This window comes from Oncorhynchus clarkii, chromosome 28 (assembly GCF_045791955.1).
Source record: "Oncorhynchus clarkii lewisi isolate Uvic-CL-2024 chromosome 28, UVic_Ocla_1.0, whole genome shotgun sequence".
Taxonomy (NCBI): domain Eukaryota; kingdom Metazoa; phylum Chordata; class Actinopteri; order Salmoniformes; family Salmonidae; genus Oncorhynchus; species Oncorhynchus clarkii.
Genome location: NC_092174.1, coordinates 7,066,874 through 7,085,166, shown reverse-complemented (window position 1 = coordinate 7,085,166; position 18,293 = coordinate 7,066,874). Strand labels below are relative to the sequence as shown.

General features: G+C 42.0%; 1 protein-coding gene across 1 annotated transcript in view; it reads right to left on the bottom strand.

Annotated features, from left to right (window-relative positions):
- LOC139386983 (MAGUK p55 subfamily member 7-like) overlaps window positions 1–18,293 on the bottom strand; it is a 58,595-nt gene that overhangs the window by 38,758 nt on the left and 1,544 nt on the right. The window contains exons 2-7 of the mRNA XM_071132904.1: window positions 12,594–12,712; window positions 11,843–11,920; window positions 7,743–7,823; window positions 7,180–7,314; window positions 442–523; window positions 9–94 (exon numbers count right to left, since the gene is read on the bottom strand). Of these exons, the coding sequence (XP_070989005.1) occupies window positions 9–94; window positions 442–523; window positions 7,180–7,314; window positions 7,743–7,823; window positions 11,843–11,920; window positions 12,594–12,698 (567 nt within the window). The 5' untranslated portion in view covers window positions 12,699–12,712. The remainder of the gene's footprint in view (window positions 1–8; window positions 95–441; window positions 524–7,179; window positions 7,315–7,742; window positions 7,824–11,842; window positions 11,921–12,593; window positions 12,713–18,293) is intronic.

Here is an 18,293-nt window from a genome sequence, read left to right as displayed (position 1 = left end):
ACTCACACCATAATAGGAATGATTTCCTCCGGTGTCTTATCCTCCATTTGGACTCCATTGACTTCCCTTAGCTCATCGCCCTCATGAATCAGACCTGCAAAATATCTTTGATTAAAGAGCACTAAATTCTCTGAAACGTTTTATAAATGTATGATTACACTGCTATTACATGTTGTATATGTAAAGGACATCACTCTGCTTGCTTAGTACCATTTCCTCCTGATTCGGCCCATACCTGGCAAGAACTCGGGACCTCTGACTTGCAAGCACACGTGACCACCCTCCTGAAGTGTCTTACCAATTTGCGCCACTCAAAAAGCTAGCTATTTGCTGCCGCAAGTGGGGACACTTCAGGCTGGGGAGTAAGCTTCACACATCCCAATGTAATATAGTACCGATATAATTTAATTGTTCATCAATTCATTTTTAAATTATTTGTACCACTTCTGTCTGCAGCACCCCCTCTCATGATCCTTGCTACAACTATAGCTCCAGTGGATTCATCTCTCTTTATGGTGGCCCCCTGAAAGAGAGAGAGAGAAAACAGCTGGATAAACAAAAGGGAGCATGAAGAAAAAAAGGAGGGATGAGAAAGTGAGTGAGGGCCAAATGGATAGACGGATGGTACAACAAGGTCTTCGATGATGTTAATAACAGAGAAAACAATCATGTCTGCTCACCGTTTGCTGCTCCCAATTAGCATTTTTCTAATAAAGCCATGAACATTGATGCTGTTACCCCAGGCCTTAAATGTCACTTAATTTGCAACTGTAATTTGTTTAGAGACAGAACCATTTTGGGAGTGTGTGATGGACATAATCACATAACTGGAGAGGTTATCAGACTTTCTTTTTTTTTTACCAGATGTTATCAATGGGAGGAAAAACACATTGGAAACACGACATTTCATGCCATTGCCAACAACCAGGTCACGTCAAGGTGGAGAACTATGCATTACGGCTCAGACAAATGGCGGCATATTGCATCAATAAAACACATCCCGAAACATCTATACGTGTAAGTTTGGTATAATGGTATGTTTTCTATTATTGGCCGGAAATACCAACCAACCACGATTGTTCACACACACACACAGAGAGAGAGAGACCCACACACAACAATGCTCAAACTCTGCAATGTGTCACTATAGATACAGTGCCTTGCGAAAGTATTCGGCCCCCTTGAACTTTGCGACCTTTTGCCACATTTCAGGCTTCAAATATAAAGATATAAAACTGTATTTTTTTTGTGAAGAATCAACAACAAGTGGGACACAATCATGAAGTGGAACGACATTTATTGGATATTTCAAACTTTTTTAACAAATCAAAAACTGAAAAATTGGCCGTGCAAAATTATTCAGCCCCTTTACTTTCAGTGCAGCAAACTCTCTCCAGAAGTTCAGTGAGGATCTCTGAATGATCAAATGTTGACCTAAATGACTAATGATGATAAATACAATCCACCTGTGTGTAATCAAGTCTCCGTATAAATGCACCTGCACTGTGATAGTCTCAGAGGTCCGTTAAAAGCGCAGACAGCATCATGAAGAACAAGGAACACACCAGGCAGGTCCGAGATACTGTTGTGAAGAAGTTTAAAGCCGGATTTGGATACAAAAAGATTTCCCAAGCTTTAAACATCCCAAGGAGCACTGTGCAAGCGATAATATTGAAATGGAAGGAGTATCAGACCACTGCAAATCTAACAAGACCTGGCCGTCCCTCTAAACTTTCAGCTCATACAAGGAGAAGACTGATCAGAGATGCAGCCAAGAGGCCCATAATCACTCTGGATGAACTGCAGAGATCTACAGCTGAGGTGGGAGACTCTGTCCATAGGACAACAATTAGTCGTATATTGCACAAATCTGGCCTTTATGGAAGAGTGGCAAGAAGAAAGCCATTTCTTAAAGATATCCATAAAAAGTGTCGGTTAAAGTTTGCCACAAGCCACCTGGGAGACACATCAAACATGCAGAAGGTGCTCTGGTCAGATGAAACCAAAATTGAACTTTTTGGCAACAATGCAAAACGTTATGTTTGGCATAAAAGCAACACAGCTCATCACCCTGAACACACTATCCCCACTGTCAAACATGGTGGTGGCAGCATCATGGTTTGGGCCTGCTTTTCTTCAGCAGGGACAGGGAAGATGGTTAAAATTGATGGGAAGATGGATGGAGCCAAATACAGGACCATTCTGGAAGAAAACCTGATGGAGTCTGCAAAAGACCTGAGACTGGGACGGAGATTTGTCTTCCAACAAGACAATGATCCAAAACATAAAGCAAAATCTACAATGGAATGGTTCAAAAATAAACATATCCAGGTGTTAGAATGGCCAAGTCAAAGTCCAGACCTGAATCCAATCGAGAATCTGTGGAAAGAACTGAAAACTGCTGTTCACAAATGCTCTCCATCCAACCTCACTGAGATCGAGCTGTTTTGCAAGGAGGAATGGGAAAAGATTTCAGTCTCTCGATGTGCAAAACTGATAGAGACATACCCCAAGCGACTTACAGCTGTAATCGCAGCAAAAGGTGGCGCTACAAAGTATTAACTTAAGGGGGCTGAATAATTTTCCACGGCCAATTTTTACATTTTTGATTTGTTAAAAAAGTTTGAAATATCCAATAAATGTCGTTCCACTTCATGATTGTGTCCCACTTGTTGTTGATTCTTCACAACAAAATACAGTTTTATATCTTTATGTTTGAAGCCTGAAATGTGGCAAAAGGTCGCAAAGTTCAAGGGGGCCGAATACTTTCGCAAGGCACTGTATATGGCAGCAAAGATATGGAAGAATTGACTCTCCTAAGCTTTAGTATGGAAAGACTTTGCAGCCCCCAGGTTTATCTGTAACCCTGTTCCTTATGCTGTCTTTCCAACTTGAGGCTTTTGTCCTGGTTACACCTTTACATGTGTGGCTTCCATGGACTAGGTTGTGTGACTACAATTTACCTTAGCACCCAGAAACTTTCAGCTGCTTAGGCTATAAATAGACTACAATAGACAATAGGAATATTCTTAAAAGCTATTTTCTATGGCTTTAACCCTCAGCAAATGTCCCATATTGTTGCCGCATGAGCCAACCTGGCCTCAGGGCAATTCGTATGATTTGGTTTGCTTATTTGACCCCTTTTTATATGTAGACAAAACCTGCAATCTTTACCATACAAACTTCTTTATACCGCCTTTTCTTTCTATCTGAAAGGTGTAGGGGGTAAGAATCGCGGTACAGTAAAACACGCCAAGGGACGTAGACATGATTGCAGTATATTCTTGAAAGCGATAATCGAGAAGTAGCATTGGCACACACTAGGCTCTTATGCGCTGCGACTCCGACGTCCTGACGCACAATGATCACTTGGGTGTACCATTCCTGCCCATGTTACCAACCCCTCCCACCCTCCTCATTGCCGGTTACAGACGGGGATGTGTATAAGGGGGTATACTGGCAAGAAAGTGGTAAAAATGGGACTGTTTGAAACGGGGTCATATAAACATTTGCAGATTTTTTTTTTTTTACAGGTAACATACTGTGAATTCTGTCTGAAATACTGTAGGTATTTGTGTCCTTCCATTAAGTATGATATGATAGGTTACTTTAGATAACATTACGAATGGACTAGCGGTCATACAATAGCATACGAATGGACTAGCGGTCGTACAATAGCATACGAATGGACTAGCGGTCGTACAATAGCATACAAATTGGAGACGTATAGACGGGTGCAACAAAACCGATGCATGCGCAACTTTGAGGCAAAAAAACTGTCAACTCCAAAGGATTATTGACAACGTGAACTATATTTCGTCGCCAAAGATTTATTGAAAACATATATATATTTACACAATAAGCACTTGAATTGGAGGCCAGGCTGCTTGTTGCTTCAAATCAAATCAAAGTGTATTTGTAACGTGCGCCAAATACAACATTTACAGTGAAATGCTTACTTACAGGCTCTAACCAATAGTGCAAAAACAGGTATTAGGTGAACAATAGGTAAGTAAAGACATAAAACAACAGTAAAAAGACAGGCTATATACAGTAGTGAGGCTATATACAGTAGCGAGGCTACATACAGACACTGGTTAGTCAGGCTGATTGAGGTAGTATGTATATATATGGTAGATATGGTTAAAGTGACTATGCATATATGATGAACAGAGAGCAGCAGTAGCGTAAAAGAGGGGTGGCAGGTGGTGGGTGGCGGGACACAATGCAGATATTCCGGTTAGCCAATGTGCGGGAGCACTGGTTGGTCAGCCCAATTGAGGTAGTATGTATAGTTAAAGTGACTATGCATATATGATAAACAAAGAGTAGCAGCAGCATGAAAAAGAGGGGTTGGGGGGGGGGGGGGGGGGGGGGTACCGCTTGCCATGTGGTAGTAGAGAGAACAGTCTATGACTGGGGTGGCTGGGGTCTACACCGCCCGGTGTAGAGGTCCTGGATGGCAGGCAGCATAGCCCCAGTGATGTACTGGGCCACACGCACTACCCTCTGTTGTGCCTTGCGGTCAGAGGCTGAGTAATTGCCGTACCAGGCAGTGATGCAACCAGTCAGGATGCTCTTGATGTTGCAGCTGTAGAACCTTTTGAGGATCTCAGGACCCATGCCAAATCTTTTTAGTTTCCTGAGGGGGAATAGCTTTGTCGTGCCCTCTTCACGACTGTCTTGGTGTGTTTGGACCATTCTAGTTTGTTGTTGATGTGGACACCAAGGAATTTTAAGCTCTCAACCTGCTCCACTGCAGCCCCGTTGAGGAGAATGGGGGCGTGCTCGGTCCATTTCCTGTAGTCCACAATCATCTCCTTAGTCTTGGTTATGTTGAGGGATAGGTTGTTATCCTGGCACCACCCGGCCAGGTCTCTGACCTCCTCCCTATAGGCTGTTTCATCGTTGTCGGTGATCAGGCCTACCACTGTTGTGTCGTCTGCAAACTCAATGATGGTGTTGGAGTCGTGCCTGGCCATGCAGTTGTGGGTGAACAGGGAGTACAGGAGGGGAGTGAGCACGCACCCTTGGGGAGCTCCAGTGTTGAGGATCAGCGTGGCAGATGTGTTGTTACCTACCCTTACCACCTGGGGGCGGCCCGTCAGGAAGTCCAGGATCCAGTTGCAGAGGGAGGTGTTTAGTCCCAGGATCCTTACCTAAGTGATGAGCTTGAACGCTGCGCTGTAGTCAATGAATAGCATTCTCACATAAGTGTTCCTTTTGTTCAGGTGAGAAAGGGCAGTGTGGAGTGCAATAGAGATGGCATCATCTGTGGATCTGTTTGGGCCGTATGCAAATTTGAGTGGGTCTAGGGTTTCTGGGTTAATGGTGTTGATGTGAGCCATTACCAACCTTTCAAAGCACTTCATGGCTATGGACATGAGTGCTACGGGTCTGTAGTCATTTAGGCAGGTTGCCTTTGTGTTCTTGGGCACAACAACTATGGTGGTCTGCTTGAAACATGTTGGTTGCTTGCTGTTTGTGGTTTTAGGCTGGGTTTCTGTACAGCACTTTGAGATATCAGCTGATGTTCGAAGGGCTATATAAATCTATTTGATTACAGGCTTAAATCAGGGACATGTTGAAAATGTCAGTGATGACACCTGCCAGTTGGTCAGCACATGAACGGAGCACACGTCCTGGTAATCCGTCTAGCCCCGCAGCCTTGTGTATGTTGACCTGTTTTAAAGTCTTTCTCAGGTCGGCTTCGGAGAGCGTGATCACACAGTCGTCCAGAACAGCTGATGCTCTCATGCATGCCTCAGTGTTGCTTACCTCGAAGCGTGCATAGAAGTGGTTTAGCTCGTCTCGTAGGCTTGTGTCACTGGGCAGCTAGCGGCTGTGCTTCCCTTTGTAGTCTGTAATAGTTTGCAAGCCCTGCCACATAAGAAGAGCGTCGGCGCCTGTGTAGTATGATTCGATCTTAGCCCTGTATTGACGCTTTGCCTGTTTGATGGTTCGTCGCAGGGCATAGCAGGATTTCTTGTAAGCTTCCGGGTTAGAGTCCCGCACCTTGAAAGCGGCAGCTTTACCCTTTAGCTCAGTGCGAATGTTGCCTGTAATCCATGGCTTCTGGTTGGGGTATGTACGTACAGTCACTGTTGGGACAGCGTCCTCGATGCACTTATTGATGAAGCCAGTGACTGCTGTGGTGTACTCCTCAATGCCATCGGAAGAATCCCGGAACATGTTCCAGTCTATGTTAGCAAAACAGTCCTGTAGTTTGGCATCTGTTCATCTGACCACTTTTTTTATAGACCGAGTCACTGGTGTTTCCTGCAAATTTTTGCTTGTAAGCAGGAATCATGAGGATAGAGTTGTGTTCAGATTTACCAAATGGAGGGCGAGGGAGAGCTTTGTTCGCGTCTCTGTGTGGAGTACAGGTGATCTAGATGTATTTTCCCTCTGGTTGCACATTTAACATGTTGATAAAAATTTGGTAAGTTTCCCTTCATTAAAGTCTCTGGCCACTAGGAGCGCCGCCTCTGGGTGAGCGGTTTCCCGTTTGCTTATACAGCTGACTGAGTGCGGTCTTAGTGCCAGCATCTTAGTGCCAGCATCTGTCTGTGGTGGTAAATAAACAGCCACAAAAAGTATAGCTAGAAACTCTCTAGGCAAGTAGTGTGGCCTGCAATTTATCACAATATACTCTACTTTAGGCGAGCAAAATCTAGAGACTTCCTTAGATTTTGTGCACCAGCTGTTGCTTACAAATATGCATAGACGACCGCTGCGCCCCCCCCCCCCCGTGCTATTCTATCTTGCCTGGTGCAGCGTATATCCCGCTAGCTGTTAGCATTTGTGGCTAATGTTAGCAGATAATGTAGTGAGAATTCACGTATCGGTTAGGAGAATAAGGAAGGTTAGAAAACGGTTAGGTCAAATCATACAGTTGTCCCCGACAAGATTCAAACACGCAAACTTTGTGTTGCCAGACAGTCACATTATACTCGAATGTCATCCTTATAATGACAATCCATCATTATAATCTTCACCCATCATCCCTGACCATCATCCTTTTATTTAATTTGTAACGTAATACATTTATTTTTATACATCATACTAAATGGAGGTGCACAAATATCCAACGTATGACACTGATTTCAGGCTGCATGAGCACAATCCTAACTAGAGATCTCAATTAAGGATTCTTCCCTACGACCATGATCCACTCACCAGTGGCTCCTGGCTTTTGAACAGGCTTATAATCTTCACAGAGTCCTCATCCTCTTCTTCGATGTTATCAGGTAGGGGTGGCAGCTCAGGGTCATAACCTTTCTGTGCTACTATGTCGTGAACAGAGAGAAGGCCCTGGACAGAGAACGTTAGAAAACAGCAAGAGTAGCTTTTCATATACAGCGAGGTCTGAATTTATTGACACCCTTGATAAAGATGAGCAAAAAGAACTGTATAAAATAAAAAAGTCAAATATTGAGCTATAATGCATGTTAAAAAAATTGTGAATTCATATTATTTTATACTAATACAGTTGCTCAGAGAAATAGATTTTGTTTAACAAGTAATATTTGTATTTCTCAAAAATGTAGGGGTCAAAATGATTGACACCCTTGTTTTCAATACCTCATTATGCGAGGTTAACGGCACTGAGCCTTTTTCTATAATGCATTCTTATTTCGAAGTCAAAACCACCACTGGTGTGCATCTATTTTCATGTCATCTGACCAAAGCACGAGACGGTCTGACATTGTTTACTTTCATATCCTTTATGGGAGACTCACCTTGATGTGCGGGTTGGAGAGCAGGCTGATCAACTCTGAACATTCAGCACTAGCCACTTGAGTCCACAGCTCCTCAGCCAACTATGACACACAGACACACGCACACAGTATGCAGCCTCTAATATAACAATGAGGATGGCGTGTTGTGGTTAGATGTCTAGGGGGATACTGTTGTAACTTATTGCTTCAAGACAGTTGCAATGTTTCCCCATAGATGCATCCAAGGCAGATAAGAACAGCCTCCAGGGGGGGGGGGGGGGGGTGTATCTAGAACCCTTTACACAGAGGGTTCTACCTGGAACCAAAAAGGGTTCTCCTATAGCAGTGGTTCCTAAACTTTTTATAGTCCCGTACCCCTTCAAACATTCAACCTCCAGCTGCGTACCCCCTCTAGCACCAGGGTCAGCGCACTCTCAAATGTTGTTTTTTTGCCATCATTGCCATCATTGTCCTCATTGTAAGCCTGTTTATGATACATTTATTAAACATAAGAATGAGTGTGAGTTTGTCACTTCCCACGAGCCGGGTTGTGACAAAGAGCTCTTTTAGGACCAGGGCACAAATAATAATAATATAAATAATTTTGCTCGTTATTCAGCCATCGTTCATATAAAAGCTTATTTGTTCATCAAAAATTGTGAATAACTCACCACAGGTTAATGATAAGGGTGTGCTTGAAAGGATGCACATAACTCTACAATGTCGGGTTGTATTGGAAAGAGCCTCAATCTTAAATCATTTTCCACACACAGTCTGTGCCTATACTTAGATGTCATGCTAGTGAGGGCCGAGAACCCACTCTCACACAGGTCCATGGTTGCAAAGGGCATCAGTGTCTAAACAGTGCGATTTTCCAAGGCAAGAAACTTTGAATATAGTTGCGGAGAGTCCCTGTAATCCTAGATTCAGAACATTCAGGTGAGAAAAAACATCACGAGATAGGCCAGTCTTGTGAGAAACTCTTCGTCATGCAAGCGGTCAGACAAGTGAAAATGGTCAGTAAAGAAAACTAAGCTAGACACTTTTTTTTTTTTTAACGTGTCAATACTTTGCCCCTTGATAACCAGCACTTCTGTACATTGTAAAAGCGTTACATGATTGCTGCCCATAATGATTGCTGCCGTATAGTGCAGAAAATACGAGAGTGCAGGGGCCTTGCTTTAACAAAGCTAACCATTTAGTTAACCATTTTCACTGTTGTGTCCAAAACATCTTTCAAGCTGTCAGGCATCCCCTTGGCAGCAAGAGCCCCTCGGTGGATGCTGCAGTGTACCCAAGTGGCATCGGGAGCAACTGCTTGCACGCGCGTTACCACTCCACTATGTCTCCCTGTCATGGCTTTTGCGCCATCAGTACAGACACCAACACATCTTGACCAGGAAAGTCCATTTGATGTCACAAAGCTGTCCAGTACTATAAAAATATCCTCTCATGTCCTGGTTTCTAGTGGTTTTCAACAGAGGATGTCTTCCTTAGTTGACCCCCCATAAACGTAACGGACATATACCAAGAGCTGTGCCAGGCCCGCAGTCTGTTGACTCATCCAGCTGTAACGCATAGAATTCACTTGCTTGTATGCGAAGCAGTAATTGTTTCAAAACAACTCCTGCCATGTCATTGATGCATTGTGAAACAGTGTTGTTTGATGAAGACATTGTCTGTATAGTTTTTTGGGCCTTTTCCCCCAGCATTGTCCCAGCCATATCCGCGGCAGCAGGAATAATTAAGTCCTCCACAATAGTATGGGGCTTGCCTGTCCTAGCCACTCAGTATCTCACTATAGACGCTTCTAGCCCTTTCTTATTAAATGGTAACGGATGCTTTCATACATGTCTTTGTTACTCGAAGGTCATCTTAATTCTCGCTCAAAAAACTCCTTTGGCTTATTTTTGAAATTGTCATGTTTCGTTTCTAAATGTCTGTGCATGAGTGAAGGTTTCCCGCGAGAGAGTAACAGTTAATGTGATTGGATGTTAATTATTTGACATTGTGTTATTTCGCTGAACACTAGGTGGTTTAATTTTATTTTTGGCAGTGAAACGAGGCAGTTCAGGTGAGGAGAAAAACCCAAATGTATAGCCAATCACCCAAATGTATAGCCAGTTAGAAAATATAAATGTACTGTTTGAAAATGTGAAGAAATATTTTTTTTTTCCAAATGTGATTTTCCAAATCACATTTTTAAGTTGGCATAGCCCTGAAGGCATTGCGCGTATCCCAGTTAGGGAATGCCTGTCCTATAGGGACAACCGAAGAACCCTTTGGTTTTGGAACCCTTTTCTAAGAATGTGCTTCAAGATGTAATGTGCACGCACACACACCAAATAATCCATAAATCTGCCTGAAGGTCATTACTTTCCGCTGTGAGCAAACAGAAGCCATTTTGAAGAAAAACAGCTCTTTGGTTTGGCCCCTTCAGTAGACATTGATGATTTAAACCAGGCCTGGAGTGGCTTTCAGACAGGACCTTGAGTAAGGGGACTGGGAGGTGGAACAAGGACAGGGCATAAGGAAAGAGGAAAAGGGGCGGGGTGTATTGGAACTATAGTGAAATTAAATGAGGAGTCACTGACCGCAACTGTATCTTTTCCACCGGTTTACTGAACTCTGCATGTTAGACACAAGTAAGGATGCCCACATTGGACATACTACAGAACAGTGGGGTAGGGGAGTGAGATAAGGAGAGATACTTAAAGGGGAGGGGTAAAGTAGAGAATTATGGGAGAGTGGGAAATCTCAGTGTCACTTTATAGAGTTGACATTAATGGTAGTTCTCAAGGCTGAAACATTCCACTTGGGGTGAAATTATTTTAACACCTTAATGCTGAAAACTGTCCCATGATGTCACTCTGTATAAAGGAGATAAAATAATATTACTGTAAAACAAGGCTTTGCCTCAGTTGCATAGTCCATGGATGTCATGAATAATATTCACTTTACTATTACAAAGTGTGATTGTTGACCAAAAAAAGACAGTTTAATTTGAATCTATACAAAACACTAACGTCAAAGTGCCAGAACAATACACAGAAAAAAACACAAAATTCATAACTACAATATAGTGTCAGCCCCTTTGTTCTGAACTGAGCTACAGGACAGGAAATAAACTGCTCAGGGATGTTATCATGAGGCCATTGGTGATTTTAAGACAGCTACAGAGTTCAATGGTTGTATTGGGAGAAAACTGAGGATGGATCAACAACATTGTCATAACTCCACAATGACAGAGTGAAAATACAAATCTATAGAATAAAAACATATTCCAAAACATGCATCTTTTATGATACAAGGCATTAAAGTAATACTGCAAGAAAATGCTAAATTAATGAATAAATAAATGAATGCTAAACCTTATGTTTGGGGAAAATGCAGCACAACACGTCACTGAGTAACTGCCTCCTTTTTTTCAAGCATGGTGGCGGCTGCAGCAGGGTATGGGTATGCTTTACATCGGCAAATACCGGCGAGGTTTTCAGGATAAAAAGAAACGGGACGGAGCTAAGCACAGGCAAAATCCTAGAGGAAAACCTGCTTTACACCAGAGATTGGGAGAGGGATTTACCTTTCAGCAGGACAATAACCTACAACTCAAGGCCAAATCTACACTGGAGTGGCTTACCAAGAAGACAGTGAATGTTCCTGAGTGGCCAAATTACAGTTTTGAACTAAATCTGCTTGAAAATCTATGGCAAGAAATGAACATTTCTGTCTAGCCATGATCCCCAACATCTTGGCAGATATGGCACAATCCAGGTGACCTACCCAAGAAGACTTACTGTATTTGATGCCAAAAGGTGTCTAACATGTATTGACTCAAGGAGCTGAATACGTATGCAACAACTATGTTTTAGTAATTGCTTTGTTATTAACCTTAAATACAATTTGACATTGCAGAGTTTGTGTAGTTGACAATTAAATCAATTTTAAAATCACACTTTGTAACACAACAAAATGTGAAGAAATCCAAGGAGTCTGAATACTTTAGCAAGGCACTGTATGTAGGGACACTTGTGCAAAATATCTCTTCCTTTATCTATATTTATATCCAGCCATCCATTCATCCATCCATCCTAAGGATGAGTGCAAAGAGAAAGACTTACGTTACAGGCCAGACTCTTTGCGTTATCCCGGACCGGGACAGGATTCCTTGATCCAAACCGCCTCAACCTCGCATGGATCTGAGAAAGAGAACGAGTCAGGCTATGACACTGGGGGTTACTATTACAGTGCATCACCGGTGATGTACATCTGTTGTATTCATTAGTGCACACCACAGCCAAACGTTCTGAGGAAACAAGGCGACTATAATTTGGCCACTCAGGAACATTCACTAGGCGGCTTCCACCCGATTACGTAACCCTGCACGTTAGAGGCTGCTGCCCCATATACATAGACTTGAAATCACTGGCCACTTGAATGGCACACTAGTCACTTTAATCATATTTACATACTGCTTTACTCATCTCATTTGTATATACTGTATTCTAGTCTATGCCACTCTGACATTGCTCATCCTAATTTTTATCATCCTTAATTCCATTATTTTACTTTTAGGTTGTGTGCATTGTTAGATATTACTGCACTGTTGGAATTAAAGACAAACACATTTTGCTACACCCGCAATAACATCTGCATGTGTATGTGACAAATAAAATTAGATTTTGAAAAGTTCAGGTAGTCCCTCCCTGTTTCGGACCGTTTCCGGTTAGTTCCTAGTGAATACTACCCAGTACATTTCCATAGCTACACACTATGACATACTGTAATTGTACATGATAAACTCTCAGATATCATTACTATAACAGAACTGTAGCATTGCCATTACATCACAGTAGTTAAAGCCAGTTTCACCTTGACCAGTAGATGGAATCTCCTTTCCATGATCATGCTTTTAAGAAATGTAAAGTCCTCATTTCTGTCCATTATAGATTTCATCCCAGAGATCACCAAGGACATCAGTTCAAACACACCTGAAGTAGAGGAGAAAGGAGTTAACAAACATGTGCACGCACACACAGACTGTACCAATCAAAAGTTGACACACCAACTCATTCAAGGTTTTTATTTTTTACATTGTAGAATAATAGTGAAGACAAAACTATGAAATAACACATATGGAATCATACAGTAACCAAAAAAGTGAAACAAATCAAAATATATGTAATATTTTAGATTATTCAAAGTAGCCACCCTTTGCCTTGATGCCAGCTTTGCACACTCTTGGCATTCTCTCAACCAGCTTCATGAGGAATGCTTTTTCAACAGCCTTGAAGGAGTTCCCACATATGCTGAGCACTTGTTGGCTGCTTTTCCTTCACTCTGTGATCCAACTCATCCCAAACCATCTGAAATGGGTTGAGGTCGGGTGATTGTGAAGGCCAGGTCATCTGACGCAGCACTCCATCACGCTCTTTCTTTGTCAAACTCATTCCAACGCCCGCCCAGTCAGCAGAGAAATAACTGTGGCAACCTTGGACCTCTCGGTGGTGGGAGCTCCCATCTTGTGCGTAAAGGAGCACTGAAGTAGAAAGCCCCAGCATTTAGATGGGGTGCCATTATATTTATCCGGGACGAACAAGCAGGCGTCGCCGACCTGAGCAGATTGCTGAATGGGCTGTTGTGCTGACACTACAACCAGTCGACCCAGTGTGTTCTTTGCGATGTTGCACACTGCGAAGAACCTCTTCCATAGCTGTCCCCAGTTGTACTAGCTGGTCATGGTGTTGACTTAGGTTTCCCTGCTCGTCGACCGTCTGGGAGATGTTCTGTTTTCCTGCTGCTTATGTTGTGAGTCAGTATTCTGTAACGGAGATGCTGCGAGTCGAGAAGCAGGTGCAGGGGAAACGTTTAATAAAACAACAAACCGAGACAACATAACAGTAGCGTCTAAGCATAAACACAGAAACAATACTGACTGCGGAAAGAACCAAAAGGGAGTGAGATACAGTATAGGGGAGGTAATCAGGAATGTGATGGAGTCCAGGTGAGTATCATGATGATGTGCAGGTGCGTGTAATGATTGATGCCAGGTGTGGGTAATGATGAATCCAGGACCAATGGTTAGTATACCGGCGACGTCGATCGCCGGAGGGGAATAGACATGATACACACACACAGACGCAGTCCACCTACTCCTCTCCCTCCATTTACAAGAGGGTCATAAATTGCCAGTCAGAGGGCAAAGTCAGGGGTCATGTGGGATGAGTCAGAGGTGTCAAAGGTCAAACCAAGGGTGTGGTGAAAACATCAAATAGGGGAGCCCATATAAGGTATTCCCAAACAGACTCTCCCACATCTACATTTCAGTATGCCCAAATAGTCTTCAATGTCTTCCTTTCCTTTATTCCATTTCCTTCACAAACACTGATCTGGCCTGACTTTTTGGGAGAATACTCATAATGTGCAGGTCGCTCCATCAGACAAACACACACCTTCAAACTTACCTCCTGGTCCAAAAGAAAGACTCAGCATACTCCTTGTCTGTGGAAACCCATATCGAAAAGAATCATGATTTTTTTGGAAGTAATCTAATACGGATCTGGTATGTTTTTCCTTATATCTCAGTTGTGTATTTGTATATATTTGTGTTATCCCTATACACTGAATTGCCCTACAGAGCATTCAGAAAGTATTCAGACCCCTTTACTTTTTCCACATATTGTTACGTTACAGCCTTCTTATGAAATTATGTAATAGTTTTTTTTACCCTAATCAATCTACACCCAATACCCCATAATGAGAAAGCAAACACAAAATTTGTTTAAAACTGAAATATCACATTTTCATAAGTATTCAGGCCCTTTACTCAGTACTTTGTTGAAGCACCTTTGGCAGTGATCACAGCCTCAAGTCTTCCTGGGTATGACACTACAAGCTTGGCACACCTGTATTTGGGGGGTTTCTCCCATTCTGCTCTGCAGATCCTCTCAAGCTCTGTCAGGTTGATGGGGAACGTCGCTGCACAGCTATTTTCAGCTTTCTCCAGAGATGCTCGATCGGGTTCAAGTCCGGGCTCTGGCTGGGCCACTTAAGGACATTCAGAGACTTGTATTGTCTAGGCTGTGTGCTTAGGGTCATTGTCCTGTTGGAAGATGAACCTTCACCCCAGTCTGAGGTACTGTGTGCTCTGGAGCAGGTTTTTCCATTAAGGATCTCTCTGTACTTTGCTCCGTTCATATTTCCTTCGATCCTGACTAGTGTCCCAGTCCCTGCTGCTGAAAAGTATCCTCACAGCATTTTGCTGCCACCCCCGTGCTTCATTGTAGGGATGGTGCCAGGTCTCCTCCAGAAGTGTATCTTGGTATTCAGGCTGGCCACTCTACCATAAAGGCCTGATTGGTGGAATGCTGCAGAGATGGTTGTCCTTCTGGAAGGTTCTCCGATCTCCACAGAGGAACTAGAGAGCCCTGTCAGAGTGACCACAGGGTTCTTGGTCACCTCCCTGACCAAGGTCCTTCTCCCCCGATTGCTCAGTTTGGCCAGGCGGCCAGCTCTAGGAAGGGTCTTGGTGGTTTCAAACATCTTCCATTTAGGAATTATGTAGGCCACTGTGTTCTTAGAGACCTTCAATGCTGCAGAAATTCTTTGGCACCCTTCCCCAGATCTGTGCCTCATCACAATCCTGTCTCGGAGCTCTACGGACAATTCCTTCGACCTCATGTCTTGGTTTTTACTCTGACATGCACTGTCAATTGTGGGAACCTATATAGACAGGCCTTCCAAATTATATTCAATAAATTGAATTTACCACAGGTGGACTCCAATCAAGTTGTAGAAACATCTCAATGATGATCAATGGAAACAGGATGCACCTGAGCTCAATTTTGAGTCTCATAGCAAAGGCTCTGAAAACTTATGTAAATATATATATTTTTTTTTTCTACGTTTGCAAAAATGTATAGAAACCTGTTTTGGCTTTGTCATTTTAGAGTATTGTGTGTAAAAAAAATGTTTTTAATAAGGCTGCAATGTAACAAAATGTGGCAAAAGTCTAGGGGTCTGAATTCTTTCCGAATGCACTGTATATGTTTAGGGCTAAATTAAATATATTCTTACTGAAGAAATATGAAAACCATATGCGTAACCATGGTAGCAATTGAAAGGGAACGGTTTGGAGACAATGGGAAAAAATATTAGACCAAAGGTGAGTACACAGCAGTTCACCTGACAAGACTGAATCCAAACATTACACTGTTGATTTATGTACATTTTATATTTACTGTACTTTGACGTATTTGTTGATAACGAAATCTGAAAAATATACTCTGCATACATTCAGTAACATGATGACTATTCCTGGAAAATGAGGGGTAGTCAAAACATATATATATATTTTTTACAAGGGTTTGAGTAAGAGGACTAACTGGTGTCTGCAAGTGGCCACAGATCTCTGCAAAATACGACATTACAGTGTTAGGCTTTCACAAGGCAATTCAGAGAAACAGATCATAATTGGGGATCGCATAGAAAGGAGTCATGAGTGCATTCAAGTGTGTGTGCTGCAGCAAATTTTCGACACAATAAACAAACATATGCTCATTCTGTTCAGAACAACCTATATGACGACATGTAATCTTGTAACTGTACATCAAACATAGTGTCAGAAATGTTGACACTGTATATGACACAAGTTTTATGATTTGGAAATGTGAAGAGCATATTTGGGTGTTTGGCTTTCTTTTATGACATCCAAGTGGTATTTATTATAATCCTCCGCATATTATCTTTCAAAATATATTGAGCCATCTTAATTTACAGCATTTCCCTCACTCAGACAACAAAACATTTGCAAAAGTTGCCTTATTACCGGGAGGGATCGGGGCAACTTCTTGTCGCTCAGTGCTCAAGTTCAGATCAGCTGTCAGTCAAAACCCACACAGTGCTGTGAAGCGCAGAGCCAGGGCTCTGACGTCATGTATAGTATACTGTACAGCCACTACATAGGAGCTTATAAGTGCCCAAATCTGCCATTTTCAGTACGTACACTGTATACGTGTTTAAATGTAAAGGTATACCTTATATGACATACACTATTGAATGATTGTGGTGCAATTCCTACAAAGATATGATATGACATATTTGAGACAAAATATATTAATTAAATGAGTAATTTATGAATATTATAAGAAGGTGGGGGGACTCACAACTTACTATTGAGAGTAGGAATAGTAGAATACACCAGCGAAATTTGGTTGTTCATCAGCTGTTTCTCTCTGTTGACACAGTCACTCAATTAGCCATTTCAGGTAACAATGTTTTGTGTTGTTATCTGACATATATTTACAAATATATACTGTATATGGGGGATTAGAAATGATGCAGACAATTACTTTGATGGAAGCTACAATCTCTCTGCAATATTAAAGCTGATCTACCCCCAAAAACAGGTTTTGCTTTAAAAGTGCAAAACATTATCTCTACCCCATGGAAAATTAGTATAATTGCATGAAATTTGTTATAATATTGCTAAATGTTCTCTCCGCCCCATGGCAAAATGTGTGGAATTGCAGGATATTAACCTTAAAATGTTTCTCTCCACCATCAAGAGGGCAGCCACAAAAATGTTTTGTCACAAGGTGGGTGGCCCCCCAACCAAATCTTGCATAGGGCACCAAAAGGCTATATTATAAGAAAGGTTGATGTACTGAGTATGTTCTGGGAATGCATTCTTTATATGTTTCACATTGTTTTTTATAAATCAACACATAAAAAGAAACATGACAATATCTCGAAGAAAAATAAATTATTTGCATATACATTTAGATTTTTAGGTATGAGTTTCCATGGTTAAGGCTGGGCAGCACCTCCTACTGGACAGTTGATTTATCTACAGCTATGCCTTTGATCTCCCATCCAGGGTTTTAACCAAGCCCAGTATTTTGACATGCACACTGTGTATTCTACTATTCTGACTCTCAACAGTAAGTTGAGACCCATACTGTGCCTGGAGCCACCTCTGCCTTAGATGGCTTAGCTTACATGGCTCTTGTATGTTTTTCATACAATACATGCAAGAGCTTGCTATTACTATGATCCAAGTGCTTGAAATGTGTATGTCTCATGTATGTGAGACCTTAGAAGGCATATAAAATACATTCAACATTTCTGTTATGTCTAAATGGTAACCACCCATGTAAGTAAGATATTACAAGAGTCTTCTATGAATCTTGTAAGTGTATTTTCTGCCATATTTATTATTTGCAAGTTCCAGGTAGAATTTTGTTAAATTATCTTTTCCATAATTGGGAAATAGCACTGCAATGTGAGAATGTATATTTCTGCATACTGTAGTGAGATTGGCCTGTATTCACTCATCCATTCATTCTCTATCAAGGCAGGCCCTTTTTTTAATTATCAATTGGCTGCCTCACAAACGTATTAAATATGTACTGGTTTGCCAACTTGGACTGTTGCAGTGGCTGGCACGACATCCTAAACAAAGGACAACAGAATTATGATCTCACCTAGTATAAGAGACTAAAATTACTGGAGCATACACTGAAACAGTTCTGCATGTCTTGTTCTCAGTATTTCATTCTAGTGTCCAACAAT